General features: G+C 37.5%; 1 protein-coding gene across 1 annotated transcript in view; it reads right to left on the bottom strand.

Annotated features, from left to right (window-relative positions):
- Positions 1-26693, bottom strand: part of MYO16 (myosin XVI) — a 424936-nt gene that overhangs the window by 27080 nt on the left and 371163 nt on the right. The window contains exons 32-33 of the mRNA XM_059685100.1: positions 22576-22734; positions 6552-6643 (exon numbers count right to left, since the gene is read on the bottom strand). Of these exons, the coding sequence (XP_059541083.1) occupies positions 6552-6643; positions 22576-22734 (251 nt within the window). The remainder of the gene's footprint in view (positions 1-6551; positions 6644-22575; positions 22735-26693) is intronic.

Genomic DNA, 26693 nt, shown 5'->3' with positions numbered 1-26693 from the left:
ACAAGATGGCTGCCCCCATGTCATCACAGGATGGCCGCCCCCACATTGTCATAAGATGGCCAGCAAGAGAGGGCAGTTGGGGGGACCAGGCCTGCAGGGGAGGACAGTTGGAGGTGACGGGCCTGCAGGGGAGGGCAGTTGGGGGCAATCGGGCCAGCCGGGGAGGGCAGTTGGTGGTGAGTGGGCTGGCAGGGGAGCAGTTAGGTGTCAATCAGGCTGGCAGGGGAGTGGTTAGGGGGTGATCAGGCTGGCAGGCAGAAGTGGTTAGGGGCAATCAGGCAGGCAGGCAGGCGAGTGGTTAGGAGCCAGCGGTCCTGGATTGTGAGAGGGATGTCCAATATCTGCAGTCAGATATCCCCTGAGGGGTCCCAGATTGGAGAGGGTGTAGGCTGGGCTGAGGGACAACCCCCCCCCCAGTGCACAAATTTCATGCACCAGGCCTCTAGTCTATGTAATAAAAGCCCAGCAACCATTACAGTGGAACAACCAGAACGACCAGTCGTTATGATGTGCACTGACCACCAGGGGCAGATGCTCCATGCAGGAGCTGCCCCCTGGTGGTCAGTGTGTTCCCACAGTGGGAGTTCCTCTCAGCCAAAAGCCGGACTCATGGCTGGTGAGCACAGGGGCAGTGGCAGGGGCCCTTCCCGCCTTCGCAGCAGTGCTAAGGAGTGGCAAGCCAAGAGTCAAGGAGCACGCGGGTGGACCATTAGGACCGAGCAGGCAGGTGGTTAGGAGTGAGGGATCTCAGACTGCAAGAGGGCACAGGCTGGACCAGCCGTGGGCAAACTACGGCCCGCAGGCCGGATCCGGCCAGTTTGAAATGAATAAAACTAAAAAAAAAAAAAAAAAGACCGTACCCTTTTATGTAATGATGTTTACTTTGAATTTATATTAGTTCACACAAACACTCCATCCATGCTTTTGTTCTGGCCCTCCGGTCCAGTTTAAGAACACATTGTGGTCCTCAGGTCAAAAAGTTTGCCTACCCCTGGGCTGGACTGAGGGCCCCCCTACAAGAATTTTGTGCATCGGGCCTCTAGTATTCCATAACAAAGTATTTTTGAAAATCACATGCATGACACATATACTTTATCAAAATCCCAGATAAATGTTGGGTCCTGCTGATTCAATATAATCTCCTACATATTTAGGTAGTATCTTTCTATTAGAGTCAGAATTGATGTTCAGAATATTAACCTTGAAAAAAAGGAATATATATATATATATATATATATATATATATATATATATATATATGCCTAATTGACCAAACGACCAGTCGACCAGTCACTATGATGCACACTGACCACCAGGGGACAGACGCTCAACGCACAGGATTGGACTCCCTCCTGTCTGGATTGGGCCTGCAGGGATCAGGTTGAAACTGGCTATCCAACATCCCCTGGTGGGGTTCTGGATTGCGAGAGGGTGCAGCAGGCCAGGCCAAAGGACCCCACACGGGCCTCTAGTACTGTAATAATAATGTCAAGCCCTTTTTCAGCATTTATTATATTGCAGGCAGCATGCTTGACATGTTACGCATATTCTCTCTAATAAATCTGAAAAATAATTACTACTTTCTATACTCACATGTTAAATAACACATATGGGATTCATACCTAGGTCTTTTGTTTCTTTTATTTAAAAAATTAAATTGAATTAATATTGAAATTCTTAAGTTAACCAGAATTTATCCTTAACCACATTTTCTCAGTTGCATTGTTACTTGCTCCCTTATGCAATAGTGTTGGCTAATTGCAGGTTTCTCATCTGGAAGGTGAGCATGCAGAGATTTCAAAGATCTTTCTTCTCTTTAAAAACATATCCCAATTCTCATTTCTCATCCTTTTAATATTTCTTAAAATTGAATTATCTTCATTGGTAATAGTCAGTGTCTTCACTAGGAAAACTATGTACTTGAATACATTTAGGACATATGTATGGTTTGAGTTTTATGAAGGAAAAATGCAAAATATAGGATTTGGTTTTGTTGTCTTTTTTCTTCTAACTTTTATATATCTATACAGGATATGTCATTTTTCTGTTGAAAGGCTGCCATTTCTCTCATACCATCAAATTAATTTCACTGCTTTCATCTCTTGCACATAATATGGAAGTCATGAGTGGTGCATATGGATTCCTAGGAACTTCAGCTATGTGAAAGAGCATCTATGCTAGATCTTCATCTGTGTGTAGCTTCTGAACGAAATACATAGATATTTCCTTTTGAAATGGTTATCTATTTTTTCCCTACCATAGGCTTTAGAGCTATCCCTTAATCATTAAAGTAAATGTCTAGATTTAGTTATTTTATGTAACACACTTTCTTTTCCATGCCACAGTATATTTCAAAGCAGGTCTATGTCACAAATAAAATGAATATAGAAAGAAGCCACTGGGTTTATTTAGTACCCTGCAACTGTTCATTTTGTTAATATGTGACATTACAAAAAGGTTTCTTTGATCGTTCAGTAAAACAAACCACATAATTTGTTTCTTGATGTGGATCAATGGCATATTGATTATGCTATGGCATTCATTGGCAGCTGTTTCTGGAGTGGGTGAAATATATACTAAGCTTTCAGGTGCTGAATTGCCACTATTTTAACAGACACCACCAATGATTTCTTACAATGAACATTTGAATCTGACAGATATTAATAAAATTTTTTATGCTCTTTAGAAAAACAAAAGAATATAAAAAAGGCTTGGCAAGAAATATGATAAATGCCCATAGTGAAAATCAAAAATCATAAACCACATGATATTACTGTGGAGAGCAGGCAGCTGAGAGGAAGAAAATGGCATGCAGCGAAAGTTGGTAAAGTAAAAATGAGAATGTAAATACAAATAAGCTGTGCTCAAATGGAAAAAGAAAACATCTCATTTTTCAATGTCAAGTGTGGACCCCTAACCAGATGTGCAACCAGCAATTTTACGCCAAGGGCAAGCACTAAACATTTATTTTATCCAACCCTGTCTGGCACCCTCCTGTCTTCAGGACACCCCTCCTGTGCTGCTCATACTTTTGCGCTATTTATAATCCATGGGTTTCCTGTGTCAAGTTACCTGGCCTTTTGCGTCAGCAGAGGATTGCAATCACAGCAAAAAATGCTAAGAAGTCATTCTGGGTTGGAGGATGTTCTCAGTATTTCATTCACTGCTGAGTCTTTGGCCTCTGAATTATTTCTAAGGGCTTGCATCATGCCAAGTGGCACCAAATTTTTTTTAAAGCGATTTTATATCTCATAAAATGTCAAGTAGGTAAATATCATATTATTGTTTTTACAAAAGTTGGTTTTTGCATTCTAAAACCAATCTAAGTGGCTTCTATGACCTATGCAATTCTAAATTTGAGTACTGGATGTGCCACAAAGCCCACCTCCAGGGCTAGCATGTGGCATTCCATGACGTCACACATTCACTGCTGGTTTTATTCATGCTGAGTGCTTTGGAAGGTCATGAGTATTTTATCTCAGTTCACAGCATGGACCTACCAAAACCATATAAGGAGCATAAATGAACTCAGCCACATTCACAATACAGCTAATGTCTCAGTTTGCACTATTTTCAAATATTTTAAGTAAAATTATTTTTTACCACTTTTATGTAAATCCATGATATTTTGCAAAATAATAAAATTAATAACAATCATGACGCAAATGAACATAAACTATATTTTTAATATTCGGTACCATGAAAAAAGAGTATCAAATTAGTGTCCGTTAAAATTCTTACTTGCAAGCAATGAAAACTAACTCTGAACATCTTAACAGTTAAAAGATTTATTGGAAGGCAAAAGAATGACATGAAGTTAGAAAATAAGATCTCACAAATTGGACAAAGCTGGATGCAGTGGCTGGCAATAGATATACATTGACCAACATCTGCTGCCACTGGAGGGAGCCACCACTGCCAGATGTGACCCTCATGGCAACATCTATTCTGTCCTTTCCAGTATATGTCTCTCACTCCATAATCTATGGTTGATAGAGTGACTGAGCCCTTCTCACATATATTTGTCTAGCTGTCAAAGGAGAGAGAAAAAGGGAGTCTCCCTCTTAACATTTCACGGTGGTAGGTGAGAAATTTATGACTGGCAGCTAAAAATAACAAATCATCAATGTCTACTACAGCTGCTTAGATTTTTGTCTTGAGCCAAACATTCTTCAAATTTTATGAAAAAGTTGAATTACTCCTGCATTCCTTTAGTAGGTTATTGTAAGTTCATTCTCAGAAACAGGACTTATGATGCTGACATCCATTCAAACTTTAGACTCTGAAGCTTCCCTATAATCTTGGGCAAATTACTAAATCTATTTCATGCTTTCTTTACCTACAACAATGCCCATATGTTTTATTTTCCTTACAAAGATTTTATTAAAATCACTGATGATGCTAATTAAAATATAGACATCCTTAAAGAGGGAAGGTTCAATATTTTAGTCAACATTTTATTTTGCTGCTATATGTACAATCAGTCCAGCTGACTTTATAGAATTCCTATTTCATTGCATTAGTAGAAAATCTAAAGTGTAATATGCCTGTATGTGTCCATATTTCCTCTATAAATGGGACACAAGAGGCATTTGTGCTGAAAGACGTGTGGCCACTAAATGCATAGTTTCATATAACTTGTATAGCTTTTCAACAGTGAGGAATGTGTCCTACCATGAGAATACCCATACTTTTACATGGAATAAAATGACTCTGGTTTTCTGTTTCCTTGAAAAAAATGCATTATGAGATAACTGGAGGCTGACATATTTGCATTTGAAAACAAGCCTCCATTGAAAACTAGGAATGGGAAATTATTCCTGGTGACCTTTCCCATCTCTCTTTGCTTCTTGGCCAAGTCCATGAAAGATCAGAGGAAAAGTTTCAGAGATGCCTATGTTAAGAACCTTCTTTTAAGATTAACCTTTCCTCTATGCACCACATTGTAGTGGGAGTCCTGGGAAGGGTGTCATTGTGCTCTCATGTACAGGGGTCAACCCTGTAATAAAAATCAAACCAGTGTTCATAACAAGCAGGGCCCTCTGTGAATTACCTTAGATCAGCTGTTCGCCACCCCTTTTTGGGGTCGAATGACCCTTTCACAGGGGTCGCCTAAGAACATCGGAAAACACATATATAATTACATATTGTTTTGTGATTAATCACTATGCATTAATTATGTTCAATTTGTAACAATGAAAATACATCCTGCATATCAGATATTTACATTATGATTCATAATCGTAGCAAAATTATAGTTATGAAGTAGCAACAAAAATAATTTTATAGTTGGGGATCACTACAACATGAGGAACTGTATTAAAGGATCATGGCATTAGGAAGGTTGAGAACCACTGCCTTAGATAAAGCATCTGTAACGCTTAGGTAAAGTAAGCGAATTTCTAAGGAACAGAGAGGAGATTAGGACAATCTAGTATTGCAACCAATTAGCATTTTCTTTCAATTTCAGTGAAAATGATTTGAGCAGATTACCTCCTGTGAGATTTATTTTTAAGATTAAAATTATTGATTTTTCACACTACCTCATCAGTGTTATTTAGAAAAGTCTCATCTGATAATAAGGCCTTGCCTACATTATGCCAAATATTCAGATGCAAGCTGATCATTAGCCGGATAGCTGATTTCATGAAAACATCTGGATACTTGACTGAGATTTTCAAAGAATTTTACACAGATATTTGCAATACTAAAAGATGTAACAGTAACTTCATACGAAATAAGAATTCTGTTGCTACACATTGAATATGTTGATAATAAAGTCTATTGTTGTTTGTACACCACCTCGAATGCAAAGTGGTATCTTTTTGAAGATAATTACTGAAAACAGTATTTTAAAATTCAACATATCAAAACACCAAACTATATAATATAAATCCTTCTTCTTTCTAAAAACACTAGTGGTTATTTTTTTTTCTGGAAGTGATAATCTTGATTTTGGTAAACTTCCTAAGGCCAAGCACATAAGCATATATGTGAAATCACGGAAACACAATGTTGTACACTGCCACCTCATTTTGATTTTACTGGGCTCTTATTACATGTCATATTTTAATTGAATTTGGATTACATGGAATCTGGAAGAAGTAACTGAGATATAACGGCATGCCGCAAACCATAGGTGCTTCATGTACTTTAGTTCCATGTATTTATCACTTAAAGGGCCCTTATTTTAGCTGAGGTCAAATGTGGAAAACTTATTCACATAATTCAGTACATTTAATATCATCTTTCCCTGACAGTAATTTTAAAATACCATAACATAAATTATATCTACAATATTCCATTTTAAAACCATTTATTCATTTTTTATTTATATGGGACACATTATTATTTTTCAAACCCACAGAAAACTGAAGTCAACTGAGATAGAGGAGAAAGAAGAATGTTGAGCTGGAGAAACTTAGGATGGGGATGGAAGTAGCTCCCCTCTCTAGTCCAGTAAAAAAATACGTTCCTGGTCATACTTAATGAATTTCTTGTCATAACTTAATTTGTTATCATGGCATCTATGAATATCTGGGGGTCATTACCTGAGTGGTGTGACTCTCTCTATGTCTCTGAAATGTTGAGGTCGCTGTCCCACTCACAGACAACCTGGAGAATCCCTCTTCTTCAGGTAAACCTATGGAAGTCAACACAAAGTAGTTAAGTTGTGTGTCCTTTCTCTGAATAAAATAAGTTGTGTACTTACTGTAAGAAAATAAAATTGTTATATTTTATAGATTGAAATAATCATCAGTTAAATACTAATTGAATAATAAAATTTTTATAAGAAAATATAGAAAAACAAAGTATTGCTGCATTTCCATTTAATACAAGAAAACATATACTAGCAAGAGAAATACAATGATAATGAAGAAATATGTTATCATAGCACAAAAGTGAACAAAATTCATCAAAGAAGTATTGGAGGGGAGAAGGGAAACTTTTCTATAAACTGAAAATTGTTTGATGGAACATCAATGGGGGAAAGAGAATTATATGGACAGTGGAAAGTAGATGAGTTCCTTGAGTTGATAAAGGAGACAGGGTTTATATTTCATTTGTGCGGTAGCAGGGATGAAAAGAAGGGATTAGAAGATATATAAGACACAACCAAATATCAGATTAATTCCATAGACTATAGTTTCTTTTACATACAAATGGAGGGAAGAGATTGGGTGGAATTCTATGAGGAAAAGGTCAGGGTAGCTGCTCATCCATAACAGACCAAATTGTAACCACCTATATAAAATGAAGGGTGGATTTGAGAAAATCAACACCCTCCCCCCCAAGTAATATAGAAGTATCTATGAGGCACCAAAGGATTTTATTAATTATACTTTATTATAGAAGCATAACTGCTGACACTTTGGGTGATATAATTCTCTGCTGTGGTGCTGACCTGTGCATCATGGGATATTAGTGGCATCTCTGGTCTTTACCTAAATGCCAGTAGTACCTCCCCAGTGTGACAACCAAAAATGTCCCCAGAAATTGCCAAACATCCCAGGGAAGCAAAATCATCCCTGGCTGAGAACCATCCTGAAAGAGGGATCAATATAATCACAAGTGACTCATTAATGAAAATGAATAGATTAAAAAAGTATCTACCCAATGGAATGAGTTCAACCCAAAGAACTTCAAATTCTGAAGTGATTGCTACTCTTATCTGAAATCATAATTAGTCATAAGGTGTAATTGATTAAACATATACATGATTCCCACATTAAAATCATTAGAAACTCAAGGCATACTTTTTCCAATTTCAGCAGAGAGTTAGTTGCTCAGGGAAGTCCACAAAATCCTATTATCACATAGCAAAACTTCCCAACTGATCTTCCCGTTATATATACAAGTACTCTGAATGCAAAGGTTAGCTTCATTGAGACTGAACAGACTAGGGCCAGCACCTGGAAACTGACACACCTATCGATGGGGGGGGGGAGTCATTGCTGGAGACTGGGTCCCACCATATAGTAATAGCAATGTCTCCAGTTGACTAGGGAAATACTGTAGTAGAGACCATGGTAGCAGGTGTGGGAAAGCAGTGTTAAAGTGATCTGGAATCTAAATAGGGGGAAGGAGCATGGAAATCTAAGTTAGAGCACAAGTTGAAATTTCAGGCAACTAGATCAGCAGATAGTTGGCAACATGCCCAGGGAGCAGGGCACAATAAAGGATTTGGGACTCATGTGAAGGAGGGTGTCAAAGGTGAGGGCACATAAGGTAGGTTGACAAGCAAGTCAAATGTCTACTTAGAGAACATGGTTCACTGGATGTCTTACGGAAACCAGGAATCTAAGGCAGGAGAAGAACATTGTAATCCGTTTTTCAAAACTAAATTATAAGTTAGAAGTTTACTCTATGAATCAAAGCAGAAACTCTGTTTATTGAGGATACACACTCAAAGCCAAACCCACAGCATAACATTTTATATAGTATCAATTAAATAAAGTTAAGAGATATTTATGATCAGCCTCTGAATAAGGCACTGGAAAATACAATGAAGAATAAAGAAACACCTCTACTCTTGAGGAGCTCAAGTTTAACAGGAAAGACCCTTAGCCAGGCTACACAACAGAACGACTTAAGAGGTAAGTAGGAGTACAGGTAACTCTGAGCAGAATCTTGGGGAAAGCAGGGATTAATTCTAATTAAAGGGATTAGAGGAAACGTGATGGTGGAGATACCAAAAGATCTGGCCTTCTAGGATGGAGAGGATTGAGCAAAACAAGTGAGATGAGGCAATAAAATAGGAGAAGACTGATCCACATCTGGGGGAGCGGTCTGTAAGAACTGCATATAATATTGAATGTCAAGTGTAACAAACAAATAAAATAATAAATAAATAAATAAATAAATAAATAAATAAATAAATAAATAAATAAAGCATACATGAGAGTATGGCCAGAGGAGGAAACCTGGAGGATGTGCTGGAAGGTAGAGCAGGTCAGATGTTAAAGTTACATAACATTTCACAGAAATTTGATAGTATTTTATCAGTAATGGGTAGAACTGCAGATTTCTCAGAGGGGCTGTGACACCATTTTACCAAAGTGGTACGTTAAAAGGCATTTCTTACCTGTTGACTAAAGAAATCCTTGACCTCAGAACCTGTGGCAGGTTAACAGGACAGGGACGATGGTTTCAGTTTGAGCAAGGTGCATATGTGGGAACAAAGAGCCAGGTGATGACAGAGGGTGAGTGAGGGAGAAGGGAGGGTGCCAGGGAACTCGGTGTGAATGGTCTCCTCCTGATAAAGGAGGAAGGAGGAGGGTATAAGGAAGAGTCCTGTGGAGTGGAGGGAATCCTTGACACTTGTAGCACAGAGAAACTCATGGCTAATATACTAAGCAAGTGTGAACTATATAAAGTAAAGTAATAGTTGGGAACTATTGAGGTGTAAAGGAGGTCAGAGGGCAGGACGTTTTCTTTTTAACCAACGTAATATTTTATGTTGCTGCAATATTGAAAGCAGTATTTCTTTAAGGCAAATTATCCAAAAATGACACCAAAGGCACAAACCATGAAGGAAAAAAAAAAGGATGAATGCTTTCATTTAAACATTAACAATAAATGTGTTAAAAATATAAAATAAATGCAAATTTAAAAGAACAATATAGAACATTCAAATACACTAAATAAAAGGCTTGATTTTTCTTAAAGCATCCTACAAGTCAAAATAAAGGCCTTATCCTCAGATTTTAAAATATGGGCAAAGAATCTGTATAGAAAATTTAAGTGAATATACATGACCACTAAATAATAAACCTGCTCATTTTCATTAAGTGCAAAGAAATGCATATAAGACTACAGTAACTTACCCATTTTACCTATCAAGATAGCAAATATTTCAAAACTTTTTGTTACATAATATTCACAAACCCATAAAAGGACGGAGAATATGTAGTGAAATTCCACTTATTCATCACCAAGCTTTGGAATTTTCATTATTTTAATCTTGTTTCATCTACTCATTATCTTTTTAGAAAATATTTCCAGAAATTTAAAAATTTTCCAAAATCATTTCATATGTAAATTCTTGAGCATGTGTCCCTAACTGATAAGGATAGTTGTGTGTGTGTGTGTGTGTGTGTGTGTGTGTTTTAGTCTGACATTGTGAGGATTTCCTCATGCATCTAAGAATGCATGAGGCTCTAGAAAAGCCCCAAAGTCTTGGGGGTAGAAAATTCAACTGTGTGTTCCCACAGGGTTGCAATGTCAGTGTTGGGGGGGGGGCATTTACGGTTAACCTGGAGCCACCGACTTGTTGACTTCCATTGGTAGGTAGGTTTCCACCCCAGAGTGATTGCTCACACTCATCTACACAATGGAATACTACGGGGCTGTAAAAAAGGAGTTCCTACCATTTGCAACAGCATGGATGGAACTGGAGAGCATTATGCTAAGTGAAATAAGCCAGTCAGAGAAAGATAAATATCACATGATCTCACTCATTTGTGGAATATAATGAACAACATAAACTGATGAACAAAAACAGATCCAGAGACAGAGAAGCATCTATCAGACCGTCAAACCTCAGAGGGAAGGTAGGGGAGGGTGTGGGTAAGGAAGAGAGATCAACCAAAGGACTTATATGCAAGCATAAAGGCCTAACCAATGGACACAGACAACAGGGGGGTGAGGGCATGAGCGGGGAGGATGGGGGGTAATGTGGGGATAAGGACACATATGTAATAACTTAATCAATAAATAAATTTAAAAAAAGAAGAACTTGCTCTGGTTGTCTCAAGGCTACAACCTTTTCCCCAGCCCTGGCTCTCAAATGATACTTTTCCAGTTTAAACAGTGCTATGCCCCTTTTTCAACATATTCTTTCTATGGCATTAACAGTTGCCTCAAAGTGCTAAGCATGTCTGTTCAATATGAAACCTTCACTTTAAAAAGCCACACATGCTTGGCCGGCATGGCTCAGTGGTTGAGCATTGACCTATGAACCAGGAGGTCATGGCTCAATTTTTGGTCAGGGCACATGCTCAGAGAGAATGTCTTTTAGGACAGTCTTACCAGTTATGATGTGGATTCAGACTGGGACAAACTGTAAAGGGTGGTTGTGACACTGCATTTTATATGCTCTACCAGTTAGAATCTTCTAGTCAAATTTCCTGTCATTCCATAGGAACCCAAGTTTGTTTAGTCAACAAAAATAGAATTTAGATTTTCTTTTTATGTATTTCCTGATTTATGATTTAATTCCTCTCTTGGTTTCTATGAAATTAGACATCTGTGTTCTCCTATCTCTTCGACCACCTATTTTGTACCTGCATGTTTGCCCTTCTCACAGTATATTTCTCAAAGTTTGGCACTCTGTGTGGCTTTGAGGTCAAATACTCTTCCCCCCCCCTCATTTATCTTTATACTTTTTCCTCAGAGGCTATCAACCATCCCCATTTCTCAAGCTTCCTTCAAAATTTTCCTTTCCTATCTTTCCATCTTGGAATCCTCACCTAAACTCTAAAACTATAATCGTTTCCGTAACAATTATCTATAGCCAGAAGTCCTTCATAGTTCTTGAACTCCAAATCCTACCCACAAAATTAGTGTCCACTTAGAACTTCCTTTTTTCCTGTTAAAGAGTCCACTATTCTCCATCTTTAGTGTCAAGTTCTTGTAGTCATCATTCACTCCTTTTTTATTTTCTCTTATACCAATACATTCTCTAAAACTCTTGTTGTGTGTGCCCAGCCTGCAAAGGCTCAAGTGGAGAACACAAAATTGGTACTCTCAACTTAAAGTTTTTGTTCCATTGTTTACTCTGAATAATACCATCAGGTAAATTTCTCCAAAAATAGCAGACAGTGCCCCCTCCAAATAATAACAACCCTTTCAGAGTCACTCTTCAATGACCTATACATTCTTAACACTTTTTTCCCCTCTGTCTTATTGACGTACCTATTCTATCAAAGCAACCCATTCACTCCCTGGCCAAAAAGACATGGTGTAGTAAATTTTCTTCAATGAAAAGTATTCCCTTCTTTCTAGTCTGAATACTATTTATTTTGAAAATCCCAGCCTTCACCATGAAATGCCCTTAACTATCCTAGGCCATAACAATCTCCTCTTCTATATGGAGGCAATAGAAAGCCATCATTTACATATTCATTTGACACTTGTCACTGGCTGTCCTATTTTGTGATTTCTCTTGATATGTACTGTCAACCTTGTATGTATTTTCTTCATTTTACATATGTGCTCACAAAGAGCACATCATGAGTTGCTTACGTTTCCTGTCACTCCCCACGCATAGCAAAACGCCTGCATGCAATGGGTGGCTATAAAGGCTTTGATTGACTGATGTGCGTCTGTCTTTCACTAGACTTCCTCCTGCCATTCTGCCCTTGGTATTAGTTTAAATCCTCCGACCGAGGGATAAAACAACCTCCCCCTGAACTCCATCTACACATCCTGACTTCCATTCATCCCAGAGGCTCCAAACAGCAATATCTGTCATTGCCCTGCATACCAGTATAGGCCATGTAAATGATATGGCCGTTTGGACACATGTGTCAATGTAGGTCTATGTGTAAATGAATCATAAGTCAAAGATTCTAGCAGTATAGCCTTTATGTTCTTGAAAAAAATTAAATCCTGCTTTGCACTTCCTCTATTTCAGACATAAAAATTTTTATCTTTCTTGGGTAAATTCTCAGGGATCTTCTAGCTCTAAAATATCTAAGTTTTTATGATAGCCATGTATAGGTAATATTTACTGGGCACTAACTTTGTGCTAGTCTCATCATACTAAGTACTCATAACAATTGTATGAGGCAATCCATTGGTTAGCCCCATTTTTCAAATGAGAAAAGTGAGAACTGGAGAAGTTAAACAATTTTCTCATGGTCGCAGGGTTAGTAAGCGTCAGAACTGGGGTCCAGGCAAAGAGGAAGAATGCAACCCTGCTAAGAAACTAAAGTTGGCAATACCAATTTCGTGTTCTTCCACTTGACCCTTTACAGGCTTTGTACACACACCCAGCAAGAGTATTGAGAGTGTATTGGCAGGAGGCAAGAAATAGGGAGTGAAGGATGACTCTAAGAACATGAAATCAATGATGGGCAAAGAGTATACTCTTTAACAGGAAAAAGGAAACTGAGCTTCAGCATTTCAATCCAGCCATTTTCAACCCTGGCTTCTCAACCACAGTGGGGGAAATTTAATTAAATAAAATCGAAATTAAAAAATATTTTATATGACTTCAAAAGATTTTTAACTAAATGCCCGAGGAGCTTTCTTTCTTTTCAAAGCTACCTCTGTTGCTCAAAATAGATAGCTGCACAATATTTCAGATTGCCAAGTGAAGGCTTGCTTCCGCTGGCAGTAAGCCTTTGAGTCAGACAACAGTATGAGTTCCAAAGAATCTATAAATTCCCATAAACAAAAAGATGTTGTAAAAAATGTATATATGAATATATTTCAGAGGCTCCAACCAGAGGCTCTTTTGTCTTTGGTCTGGATCTATCTTGAGGCATAGCTAATGAAAGCCGTACTTGATGTTCCTAGTCAGTGTGATTTATTGCTACAAAGGCGCTAAATTCAATATGGTGCCGGAGTCTATGCAAAGAATGTGGAGTCCCTGGTCCTGCAAATAGTCTGTCCCAGGCCTTCCCTGTGGAAAGCCCTTTATCACCACAGATAATTCTTGTTGTGCACTGAGGGTGAGCATAGTGCAAATAAAAAGCTGTAATCGTCACAGAATGATAAATGTAAAAATCAAAGATGCTAGCTGTATACTTTAATTGCCATTTTTCTTGATGTCCAGCCATAAAATGTATATTCATTGAGCAGCAAAAAAGAAAATCATACTGAGCATAAAATGTCTTAGATGGGATTTTTTTACATCTGTATTTCCCCACAAAACAGACATCTTTATATTCATAATATTTTGTTTGATATAACTAAAACATTCTAACACTAAAAACTGTTCTCTAATATAATGATAAATAACCACAAGTCCAGGGAATAATTAAGTATACAAAAAAGATCTAAGTCTGTGTTCACATCAGTAAAAGGGATGGCAATTAAAGTAAGTGATAGCTATAATTACCCACACATAACTATATTTCAGCAAATGAACAAACAGATAATTATTTCTGGGAAGCAGAGGTAGCATGCAGATACTGGCATTCAAGAGAGAAATCGTTTCCTAGAAAAAAATAACACTACTTCTGATTCAATTAGGACTTCAAGTTATTTTAAACATTTATTTCCATCTTGTGCCTTTATTTAGAAAGCACATTGACTGTACATTGTGAATTATGAATCAGTACTAATAGCCACTTTAAGGACTATAATGATCATGAATATATCATGTGCTGCACATGTGTAATATCTGTTTAATTTTTATCCTACCAACTAGGAGACATTTTCTGACTCTGCCCCCTGCACAGGACTTACTGGTTCATATGTAATATGCAACATTGTTTTAATCAATAACTGCTTACTGAGTGGCTAAGTATCCAGGGCATTGTGCCAGGAATTTTAATAATCATAGGAAGGCTTTAGGAACCCATAAGTTCATGGTATTCACAAAGAAGATCAACTTAAACATATCAAGTGGCCTTGAAAACTTAAAATTCCATTTGAAATAATTTTCCTTTTGTATGTATAATTCTCGAGATATTCAAGTGGTTTTCTGGCTTTATTTTAAAATCTTAACCCTATAAGCATTAAGGAGCAACATATGAGTCTGTGTTCCAATGTTTGAAAGTATACTATGTTGAGGTTTAGAAGCCTGATATTCCTGGTGACATAATTTTATATTATTAATTTCAAGGAATGTATTCTACAAAAATTTCCATTTTGGTATAGAGCAGTTGTTGTTTATTCCATTGGCCTTTGGTTTCATTTTGATTTTTTAGTGTAAGAATCACAGGGTTGGTTCTGTTGTTGTTGTTGTTGTTGTTGTTGTATTTAGTTTGCTAGTACCATTTCCGGAAACATAGCTTTTACATTTTAATCAAAACATGAACAAATTAAATATTTTGGTGAAATAAAGTTTTCATTTTCTCTTTCTTTATGGTAGGGTACTCATCACCTAAGGTGAGCTAGGGAGAATGCTATGAAATGAAACTTTGGCAAAAATAATGGGTATACTATCATTTTTCTAAAATATTTGTTTATTCAGACTTGATCACTTAATATATTTTAAATTTCTCCTTTTTTTGTTTAATGGCTAGTCTTAAAATACCATAAGATTGCAAGTAAAATGGTGTTATTTACCTTCTTACTAGATATATACAACTTTTGTGAAATATTCTATCACACACTTGATGCCTACTGCTGTTATTCACATTCCATTTTTATTACTTTAAGAAATTTAATTTGAATATAAGTGCATACATTTGTTATACTTACTGCCTCACAAAAGGATATCATCAGAGATTTCAGAAAGTAATTTATTAAAAGATTATATCTCAATATTTCTATCTAGACAAACACATAAATCTGAGCATTCTACATTAAGGTAAAAAGTTTTACCAAATGTCTATTTTAATCAAGCTTGAGTAATACATCATAAACACTCAGTGTTATTTTAAGGGTGGAAAATTGGGGTATAATTTTAATATCCAACAAACAGGGCTTGGTTATTTTAAATCATAATAATCCCATATGATGGAATGCTATGCATCCAGGACCATTAATGGGTAGCTGTAAACAATTCAGATCTATATTTGTTGACATGGAGATAAATTACATGATATTCTTAAGGGGAAAGCAGATTATTAAAATTATATGTACAATATTATTTTAAAAATCAAATATATATTATATAGAAATGCATATATGTTCATTTGAAAAAATAAAATTTGACACAATGGAATACTAGACATATTCCCAAACGTTACTCAAATAATTAAAGTATTTTTGGTAATAGAACTGATGGTAGTTTACATTCTTTATTCTTTCCTGCATTTTCCAAACTGTCACATAAAGCATGTATAATTTTTATAACCTGCATATAATTATAAATGCCATTTAAGCAAAGCCAAAATTTGGGGATCCTGGGAGCCTATATCATTTTTTGTCAAACTGCAGTTCTTTTTTTCTAGATGCTTTTAATACTGGTCTAAAAATCCTTATTTTACCAGTGTCATCACCCCATCCCACTCCTTCACATTACAACCAAAATCTTCTTCTTGTGAACCCAATACTTATAATTATTATATGTAATCCCTCTGTAATCCTCCCCCCTCCCCTCTCCTCCCCTCTTCTCTCTCTCTCTCCCTCTCTCTCTCTTTTTCTCTCTCTCTCCCTCCCTCCCTCTCTCTCTCCCTCTCTCTCTCTCTCATTAAAAACATCTTTCATTTTCCTGAGCCACCAGTCCATTCCACATTACTCCAGAGACCTAAGCTTGAACAGATCTTTCCAACCAATTACCTGCCACCAGACTACTCCCAAAGTGTGATTATAATTACCAGTACAGTTGCCCTGGCCAATGTTCATCCTATATCCATTCTTATCTTTCCTCTTTGATTTCCTCTTTGATAAATCAACAATGAACATCATTGGGTCTGCTCAGCTGAAAAACTACATCCCCAGCACTGACCTTGAGAGCAGCTAAAGATAGGATAGTGAAGCTGGAATCTCTGAGGGCCATGGAGTTCCATAGCCCTAGGAATCTACCATCCATCCTAAAATCTCCTTTCCTCTCTCATTCTCTCTTCCCCCCCAATATTTTGAAATTGTGGAACTGGAACTACCACATAAGTCAAGGAATAAATGCATTGTCAGCTACCCGGAACCCCCCATCATTCTCTCACCTAATCACTGTAGGCTCTTTTCTTCTGCATATGAAATGAATCACTGCTCTGACTTTGTGGTTATTTTTTAGCTCCTCCTCCTTGCCTGTCAATTCTCTAATTCTACAGGGTGCCTAGTGGGTACCACATTGTGGTTTTAATTTGCATTTCTCTAATTACTAGTGCTGTTTGACGCTATTAAAATTTTTATTTAAGTGCTTATTCATATATCCAATTCAATTTTCTATTCAGTTATCTTTTTTTTAATTTAAGTAAACTCTGAATATATAATTATTTTTCCATTAAAGTTAGCACTATTTTGTGTTCTGTTTAAGGAACCCTTCTTTCTTTTCCCACCTCTGAGGTAAAAACAATATTTTTCTGTATTTCTTCTATACATTTTATTTCATATTTGACATTTAGCTCTATAAACAACCAGGAATTGCTTTGTGTGAACAGCGTGGAGTAGGAGTCCTTTCATTTATTCCTCATGTGGATAGTAGCTGATTATGCTTCCCCCTGTGTCCTTCAATGCCATGGTTGTCATAAACTAAGTAGCTATTTGCAAAAGCTGGAAGAGTTGTTGGTCCTACCCTCCCCGCCCCCACACCCCCACCTCCGCTTTATCTTTCCTTATTCCTAGCCTCTGGAAGAGTTTGTGTAACACCGGCATTATTTCATCTTTAGAATTTTGGGAGAAATTACCAGAAAAGCTATTTGGGCCTAGAGCTGGGTTTTTTTGTTTGTTTGTTTGTTTTTGTAAAAAAGTATTCAATTACAAATTAATTTAATATTTACATTATTATTCAGCTTTCTATTTTTTTTACCACCTTACCAGTTATATCTGAAAATATTCTGATATAAAGCAATAAGCAGAAAATGTGTGAAGTAATCTCATACAATTATTTACAACTTAGAAGCACAGGGAGAGCATTAGGGATGCACCAACCAACTTTCCTGTGACATTCAAACAAGGCAACTGTCAGGAGACCAGGCATATTCCAAGTTGCCTCTGGAACCCGGCTTACCCTCAGCTGAAGGCCAACAAGTGGCAAGTAGCTTTCCTATTACTTTTCTCCATTTTCGTTGGTTGTATTGTTCTTTTGTGAGATATATATCTGTTCATCCAAATTTACACATTGTTTTTGGCATAAATATGTTCACAATTTATTCTTCTTATTTTTTAATTTCTGCAAGATCTGTGGTAGATCCCCCTTGTCATTCCTAGCATTGGCTATTGTGTCCACTTTATTTCTCTATTGCTTTTGTAAGAGAATTATCATTTTATTCATGTTTCAAAAACATTTTTTCCAAAGAACCAACTTTCAGCTTTATTGTTTGTTTTGTATTTCAATAACTTATTTCCTTATCTTTATTACATCTTTCCTTCCTTTTTTTTAAGAGAGTAGAAGGGAAGGAGGGAGGGAAGGAGGAGAGAGAAAGAGAGAGAGAGAGAGAGAGAGAGTGAGAGAGAGAGAGAGACATTGATGCATTGATGTTAGAGAGACAAATCGATTGGTTGCCTCCCACAAGGCCCAGTCTGGTGCCAAGGATCAAGCCTGCAACTCTGGAACATGCCCTTGACCAGAATCAAACCTGAGACCCTTCAGTCCACAGGCTGATGCTCTATCCACTGAGCAAAACTGGTTAGGGCTCCTTCCATTTTCTTGATGTTTAATATTTGTTTCTAACTTGTCGACATTTTTAACACTGCTTTTCAGTCTTTGTTCTTTTGCTATAATATGCATAAAGCTATAAATTTCCATTGATTAAGGGGTTAGCAGCACCCCACAAATTCTGTTACATTTTTATTGTCATTAGTTAAAACGGTACGTGTGTGTATGTGTGTGTAACAGATATGTAGTTTTTAATTTCAAAATAGATGACAATTGTTTTAAAATATGTTCATGGTGAATCTTTTCATTTTCTATTTCTTTACATTAACATTTCATTATCCTTATGTTTAACATATTCTTTAGAAATCTTAGGTTGTAAAATATCTTAATCAACTTATTTTTAATGTGAACTTATACAAGATGAGAGTCTTTTAAAGTTCATGTGATTCAATTATGTTTAACTATTTTCATATATGCTTTCTTATCTACCATCTAAGGCCTTTCTATTTGTGGAACCTTTCAGATATTTCTATTTTACTTCCCCCTCCCCTCCCTTCTTTGGCCATACTTTTGATTAATTGACTTTTTATTATTATATTTTACTCTATTAGTTGGGAATTATATACCCCACTATTATTCTTTCAGTGGTTACCTTTGAAATTGGTTTAGAATATTAAATATTGTCTTTTACCCTCTCCTGACCTCACTGACTTTTAAAAATTGTTCTGTATTCCTCTTTGAATCTCTGAACATTTTGAGTCTGCCCATGTTTAATTCTTCAGTTTTTTTTTTTCACAAATATTCTAACTCCCCTTCATTCTTATGAGTTTTTTTATTGCTTATAAATTCTGGATTGGCAGTTATTTTACTTGACATGTTAACTATGTCCTTTCATTGTCTTTGGACTTTGTTACTCCTTTGAAGGTATTTTGTCTTTTCAACTGCTGGCTGCTTTTAAGACTCAGGCTTGGTCTTTATTTTACCACCAATATGACTAGGAGCATTTTTCTTTCTATTTATTCTACTCAGGTTTTGCATATTTTCTTTTCTATTTGTACCAAAATCACATTTACAGAGAGAAAGAGCCACCCTTATTAGATGCACACATCTGTGGATTTATAGGAACACATGCATTCCTGTTTGTCAATAGCACCATATATCCTCTGTAGTTCATTGTGGTCTGAATGTCTGTGTCCCCCCATGTTGAAATCCTACTCCCCAAGGTGATGGCAGGTGGAAGGTGGGTCCTCTGGAAGGACACTAGGTCATGAGGGCAGAGCTCTTATGAATGGGATTAGCGCCCTTAAAAAAGGGTCCCCAGAGAGCTCCCGGGCCCTTCTGCCCTGGGAGACATAGAAGTGGGCAGTCAGCAGTCTGCAACCTGAAAGAGAGCCCTCCCCAGAACCTGACTATGCTGGCACCCTGATCTGGGACGTGTAGCCTCCAGAAATGTGAGCAATACATTTCTGCTGTTGACTAGTCACCCTGTCTTTGGCATTTTGTCACAGCAGCCAGAACTGACTAAGACAGCAGTCCGTCCTCTGCTCCCTGTGCTATATCCAGCCCTCTAGCAACCACTCATGTTTTCTGTCCAATAGTGTTGCCTTTTCCAAAATGTCATATAAATGGAATCACACTTATAGTCTTCAGATTCTAACTTTTTTTCACTTAGTGCAATGTGTTTGAGATTCATCCATTTGGTGACGTATAATAGTTCATGGTTTTTTATTGCAGAGTTTTTCCTGGTGCTGCCAGTTGGTCAGCCTGAAAAATAGCCCCAAATGGGTCCACTCTAGGCACTCACACCTCATATAGTCGCCTCCTATCTAGTGGACTGAATATATAACTTTCTTCTAACAATGTCCCATCCAAGAATAGGCTGTGGAAAGACAGTGGCTTCCCTCACGGGTATTCTTTCTGGCTATTGTGGATTGCTTGCTCTGGGGGAAGCCACCTGCCCTGCTGCGAGGCCACTCTATGGAGAAGCCCATGTAAGTGAGCAGGGAAGTGGATCTTCTGAGGACTCCCAGGGCCCATGTGAGTAACCTTGAAAATGGACCATCCGTCAACCAAGTGTCAAGCTGACTATAGTTTTGGCTGAGAGCTGATAGCTATCTCACAAGGGACTTTGTACCAAAGGCAATCAGCTCAGCCACATCCAGATTCCTCACCCAAAAAACTGGACAATAATAGCTGTTTGTTGTAGTATGTAGCCTCCAAGTTTGGGGAGGGGGAGGTAATTTTTACACAGCATTAGGTAGCTAATACAACCTAGGCACCAGTTGAAGAAAACTTTATTTCCAGGGTTAGGGATTATGAATTCAGGCACAAGCATTTGCATTCAGGTGTTTGTGTGGACACTGTTTTCATTTCCGTTGGGTAAATAAATACCCAGGAGTGGGATTGGTGGGTCATACAGAAAGTGTATGTTAAACTTCCTAGGGAACTGCCAACTCAAGTCTATGTCTTGATGCTTTCATCAGCATCGGGAATTCTCTAACATTTCTCACCAAATCTTTTTTCTTGCCCATGTACCTTCTCTTCTTTCCCTAGGATTCCAATCGTCCTCCTCCCTGACTGTATCCTTTATGCCTCAAAACCATTTCCTGGAATTTCCATTCTTCTTCTGTGCTTCTTTGTGTCTCATTCTGCATATTTTCTGAGTTATCTTTCACTGCCCCAGGTTTTTATTTTTAAATGACTGTGTCTAATTAACTTTAAACTCATCCTCCATTATACTTAATTTTATGACTGTATTTTTTAATTTCAGAATTTCCATTTGACATGTTTTTATTGTTTCCCATTTCTGCTGAAATTCTCAATCTTTTATCTCCCTGGGCATAGTAAACACACTTATTTTAAAGAATGTGCATTTGAAGTCTGGTCTTTTGAGCAGCCATGGATATACTGCAATTGACTGCTATTTCTGCTTAGAATATTTTTCAGCTTATTTTGTGCCTGGTACTTTTTGACTATGTATTGAATTGAAGTGTAGGATGATATTTATATATATAAACTGTTTTCTCTCAGGTACCTGTGGGTCATATCAGTCCTTGAGGTTGGATTGAGATGATTCATAGGTGATGTGGTTCCTGATTCTGATTCAATTGATCCTTAGGATGGACACTTCAAGGCCCCACCCCCTGACCGTGGCAGACTCCAGACTCAGTCTGGCCCCTCGGTCCCAGGAGGCAGTCAGAAGCACAGCCCAGTCTTCTCTGCACGAGGTGAGTGCCCCAAACATCCCTTGGAGAGAAGCTCAGACTACATGGGGTTCTTTGCTTGGCTTCCATCGCATTTCTCACTCACTCTGTCATTCCCTTCCAGTGATTCACTGCCTTAGATTTCTAGTGCAGTGGATCAGATTACACAAATTTAAACATTTCTATTTGACATGTTTTTGGATATTCTCAGAAATGGGTTGGACTGAATCTTTTCATTAACCATTATTAGAAGCCCTGGGGCTCTTTTATGTGTGAGAGAAATAAGTTATTTGTTTAAGCTACTATTAGGAAACTTTTGGATACATACAGTCAAGCCAATTTCCAAATGATGTATTCATATAATCCAATTAAACACTTAAAGCCAGTTTGGTGTTTACCATGCCTTCAATATTATTTTCCCTTCATACTTTTTAGGTATGAGAAGAAAAAGAGTGATTTAAACTCCTTCTGCTCAGTATAAGTCTCATTTTATGCTGGTTCTCATAGATCCAATTCTCCATAAACATTTCTGGAAAGTCATTTAATACTGAAAATGATTTTAGTTCTTTGATTTATCCTATAATGTGTTGTCAATATGCCCCACAGAGATGTTTCATAGTTTACCTTCTATTTTCTTTTTTTTTTATTGTTAATCTTCACCCGAGGATATTTTTTTCCATTGATTTTTAGAGAGTGGCAAGGAGGGAGGGAGAGAGAAACATCAATGTAAGAGAGGCACATGGATTGGCTGCCTCTGACACTCACTCCTACAGAGGCCAGGGATCCAACCTGCAACCTAGGTACGTGCCTTTGACCGGTAATCAAACCCTTAACTATTTGATCCATGGGCTAATGCTTTAACCACTTAGCTACTGTTTTCCACTTTTTAAGCCTACTTCATTTTTATGTTTTAAATCCGTTCTTCAATTTAAAATTTGGAGTTGATACAATTTAAAATTTATCTATTTAGTACTGAGTTTAAGATGTGCTTACCATTTGAGACGGAATTGCCATTTTCAGTAGCGACAGCACTGCAGAGTGAATTAGATAATTGAATTCCATGGTTATTTGCATTCCTATCTTGAGTCTCTGGTTCGATCTCTGATGTACCGGGATCATCTCGGCTAGTCAGGTTCATGTTAGTTTCAAAACCTAAGATAAATTTTAGAAGTGATTATTCTTTTCTGTTAAAGTAGACTGAATATGTTGAATAAAATACTGAAATGGAATAATGAACTTATCAAATCATTAATTACATTTAAAATGATAACTTAGTAACAATACTTATTCAAATTTATGGCCTACAAAATATTTTTTCAAATTTTGCCAAAGCATTGTTAAATACAATGGCCTATACCATATTTAACAAACATTGTTAAACTAAGTGGTGAAAATAAATTTGATAATTTTTTATTTTCAAACATGTCTATAAGGAATTTTTGATGTCATATGTCACTTATTGTTATAGCGCTGACCATTTGAGAAATCTATTTCCTAAAAGTATGGCAATAATTATGTCTTTGAATTCAGTTTCTGAATTATTAAACTGAGCAGAGCTGAAGCAATCTTACAGCTTTGGAATAAAATAAGAAATATATTTTCAATATAAGTGTAAAATGTGTTATTATCCATAGGAATATTAAACTTCAAATCCTTACCTCTTTATTCTATACTTTATTCTAACAAAAATTACTTACATGGTATTGTATGTCTCAAGTTGAATGCTCTCAGATATGCAAACAGAAATCATTGTCCAAATTAGGCTAAAAAGCCCAATAAGGATTTTTTAAAACTATGTATTAATAATAAAGTAAAATATAACAAACACTAAGGTTTGGAACAATGTCTAACTGAGGTTGATGTTTACATAAGGATAGTATCATCCTTAGGCAGGGTCTACGAGAATGTACAAATGAAGCACATTTGTCATCATGGTGTCAGACCGGCTCTCCCCAACCCCTCCCATCCCCAAAGTCAGGTTCTCTTCCCAGATTGGCCAGGCATATAGGGATTGGCTCTTGCTTCCCCAGGGACCTCAAAAAAACTCCAACTTACTTGGAGATTATTGCTTAATATCAAGGATATCCGTGCTCATTCTGTTCTTTGTCTGTTGGTACACAGTAGATTATGGCTGTCTATAGTTAGGCCTGTCTGAAGTTTTAGGCTAACAAATTATTCAAAGTCATAATGTTATTTTTATACTTTACTTGGGGAAGAAGAGTTTATCAGCCATGATCCCCATAACCAGGACTTCAATAGGCCGAAAGGCTATCCCTGTATTGCTGAAAAGGGAGTTAAGGTGGAAAGAGGTAGAACAGAACTTTAATCTATGTATTCTATCAATTGTTCAGGTTTTGTTTTTCACGAGAAGACAAATTAGGCTATGTCATTTCAATGAATTGCTGTTTAAATCCCAAGGAAGGAAATAGGGACAATAAGGAGGGATATAAGAGGGAGGGAGAGAGGAAGGAAAAGAAGAAGGAAGGAGGCAAACCAGGCAGCCCTCTAGAGCTTAGCTCAATCCTTTCTAACTCTTCCTCCTGGACATTCTCTCTCCTTGCCCCTGAGACTCATACTCAATAGCACTACAGGCCATTTTCCCAGATGGACATTTTCCCAACTGCTCTATATCGACTCGCATTTCAGTGCTTTGGTCTATGCATTCCCTCTGCCTGGAATGTGCTCTCCACTCAACAACCCTGCCTCTTCCTTACCCTCCAGTGAGGATCTTGTTCTGATCACCCACAGTGCAGTGGCCACTCATGTACCAGTAAATAATGTCCAGCACAAGGAGGAATCCAGCTGCCTAAACAGGAAGGCTTGCTAAGGTTTAGAGTAGAAAATGCTAGACAGTTAGAATGAAGGCAAAATGAACAGGTCTTTGAAAATCAAGGAGAAGGCTTTATATTTCAATGATCCAGGGAACCATTGCAGCTCCTGGCTCCTTATACTTAAAAGGCTTTGGTCAAGCCAATGTGCATAAGAACAATGATGCCCTTGAGGTTGGGTGATCTCAGCTCTTGACAATAAGCAATCACCAAGAAGGCTGTAACTGAAAGAATATCTATTCAATTTGGTCAACTCTATTTGGTCATTGTTCCTTTTTAGTCTTTGGAAAGTTAGTAAATCAAGTTTTATTTTAAAGTCGTTTCAAGATACAGACATTCACCAACTTTTATCTCTCTTTAAGACTAATTTTTTTTCCGTTTCTTTAATTCAGTTGTTTATTGAGTGCCCACCATGTGCCCAACACCCTCCCTCCAAGTGCCGGAGATACAATAATGAATATCATAGGCAGCTTGGAGCTTACTGGCCAGTTTGACAATAGACAAACAAGCAAAGAAACAAGTAGATAATTAAAAGTGGTGAAATCCCAGCTGGGTAGAAAACTTACAGGGAAGTGAGGGTAGGCAGCCAACATTTTCAGAAAGCATGGATCAGGAAACATACCTAGGAAGTTGCAGTAAGGCTCAGAGAAAAAGGAGGGAAACAAGCAACTGTGTTGATAGAGAAACTCCCCCATGTCTAAAGGTCTCAAACACGAAAGAGCTCACCTTTTCCAAGAAACCAGGTACTAAGGAGCTGGGCACGTGGAAGCAAACAGTAGGTGAGAAAGGAGGATATACCTATTACCCAGGGCTGGTGAGGCCACGGCAGGCAGGCAGAGTTTAGCTTTGGTTCTCAGTGCAGAGGGAGGTTATGACAAAAGGGTATGAAGTAGGGAGAACCTCCCTAGGTAAATGGGGACAGTCCTCTTACGTGTGGTGCTACAAGACTCAACCCTCTGAGACACTGTGTCTCGGCATGAGTATTTGATGAGAGCTTTCCTCTTAATTTCTATCTCATCAACAACTGATATATTTAAATTATAGTCAAGACCTCCACTTTTGCTAGTAAAGTTTAAAAAATCTTTTCACATTTCAGATCAGCAGGTGAAATTGTAGCCAATAGATGTTCTTATTTTTAATTATTTTTAATTTTTATTTATTTTTTTGTTAATCCTCACCTGAAGATATTTTTCCATTGACTTTTTTAGAGAGAGTGGAAGGGAGGGGGAGAGGCAGAGAGAGGAACATCCATGTGAGAGAGACACATGGATTGATTGCCTCACGCCCTCAAGGTATGTGCCCTTGACCTGAATTGAACCCTGGAGCCTTCAGTTCTCAGGCGAAGCTGCATCCATTGAGCCAAACCAGCTAGGATGCCAATAAATGTTTTTAAATTTGTCACAATAAACTGTGACCCTTACATTATATACTAAGGTTTTCTTTCTATGCTTATATTAAAAGCATATGTCTACTCAAGGGTGGCTCTGGATTGGAATAAGGGAATGTCTTTCTTAATGTAAGCTAAGAATTAATGGCCAGCCTAATGATTATTATTCACATTGCTTTTACAATAATTACCGTCTGCTGAGTGTTTATTATGCTCTAATCCCTGCTAGATATGATACTTGACTTAGCTCTTATTTTCCTAACAATTCTGAGGAGCTGTCACTATCGTGCCTATTTTCAAGATGAGGTCATTGAGGCTTGTGGAGGTTAATCTACATGCAAACATTTCACAATTAGTTAGGGTTGCAGATGAATTCAGACTAAGGCATGAAGGGCTCCACCATCCACCCACACTCATTCCTGTGCCTGACCCCTTATGTAAAGTCTTCCCTCCTTATTTCATGTGCTGGTGTAAGAGGATAAGGTAGCTTCCTTTCTGTGGCTTTATCACCCATCCTCAGTGGTAATGAACTCAGATCTGAAAAGTTGTACTTGAGCCACCTAACTAGAATTGCAACATCAATATATGCGTCCCCACTCTGGGGTTATCCTTACTCATTAATTTTAACTAGAGGGTTCTTAGCATAGTAAATTCTGTGTCAGCCTTAGCTCACAAACACCCTACTCCAAGTTAGATTCAAACACATAAAAGCATCTGTGCCCAAACTTGTTAATATCTCGATTCAGTCACAATGTGGGTAAATTGCAGAAATTCTCAATAATTTGATTTTGTTGTAAAGTGTCAGTTTAGAGCATGAATGGTTGCAATGTCCCTGGTCAAAAGTATGCCCATTACCCTGTAGGTAAGCACTGAGGAAATTATAACAATGACAAATC

Source organism: Myotis daubentonii, chromosome 2, assembly GCF_963259705.1.
Source record: "Myotis daubentonii chromosome 2, mMyoDau2.1, whole genome shotgun sequence".
NCBI lineage: Eukaryota > Metazoa > Chordata > Mammalia > Chiroptera > Vespertilionidae > Myotis > Myotis daubentonii.
Note: the sequence above shows the minus strand (reverse complement) of the source record. Positions and strands in the feature narration are given on the sequence as shown.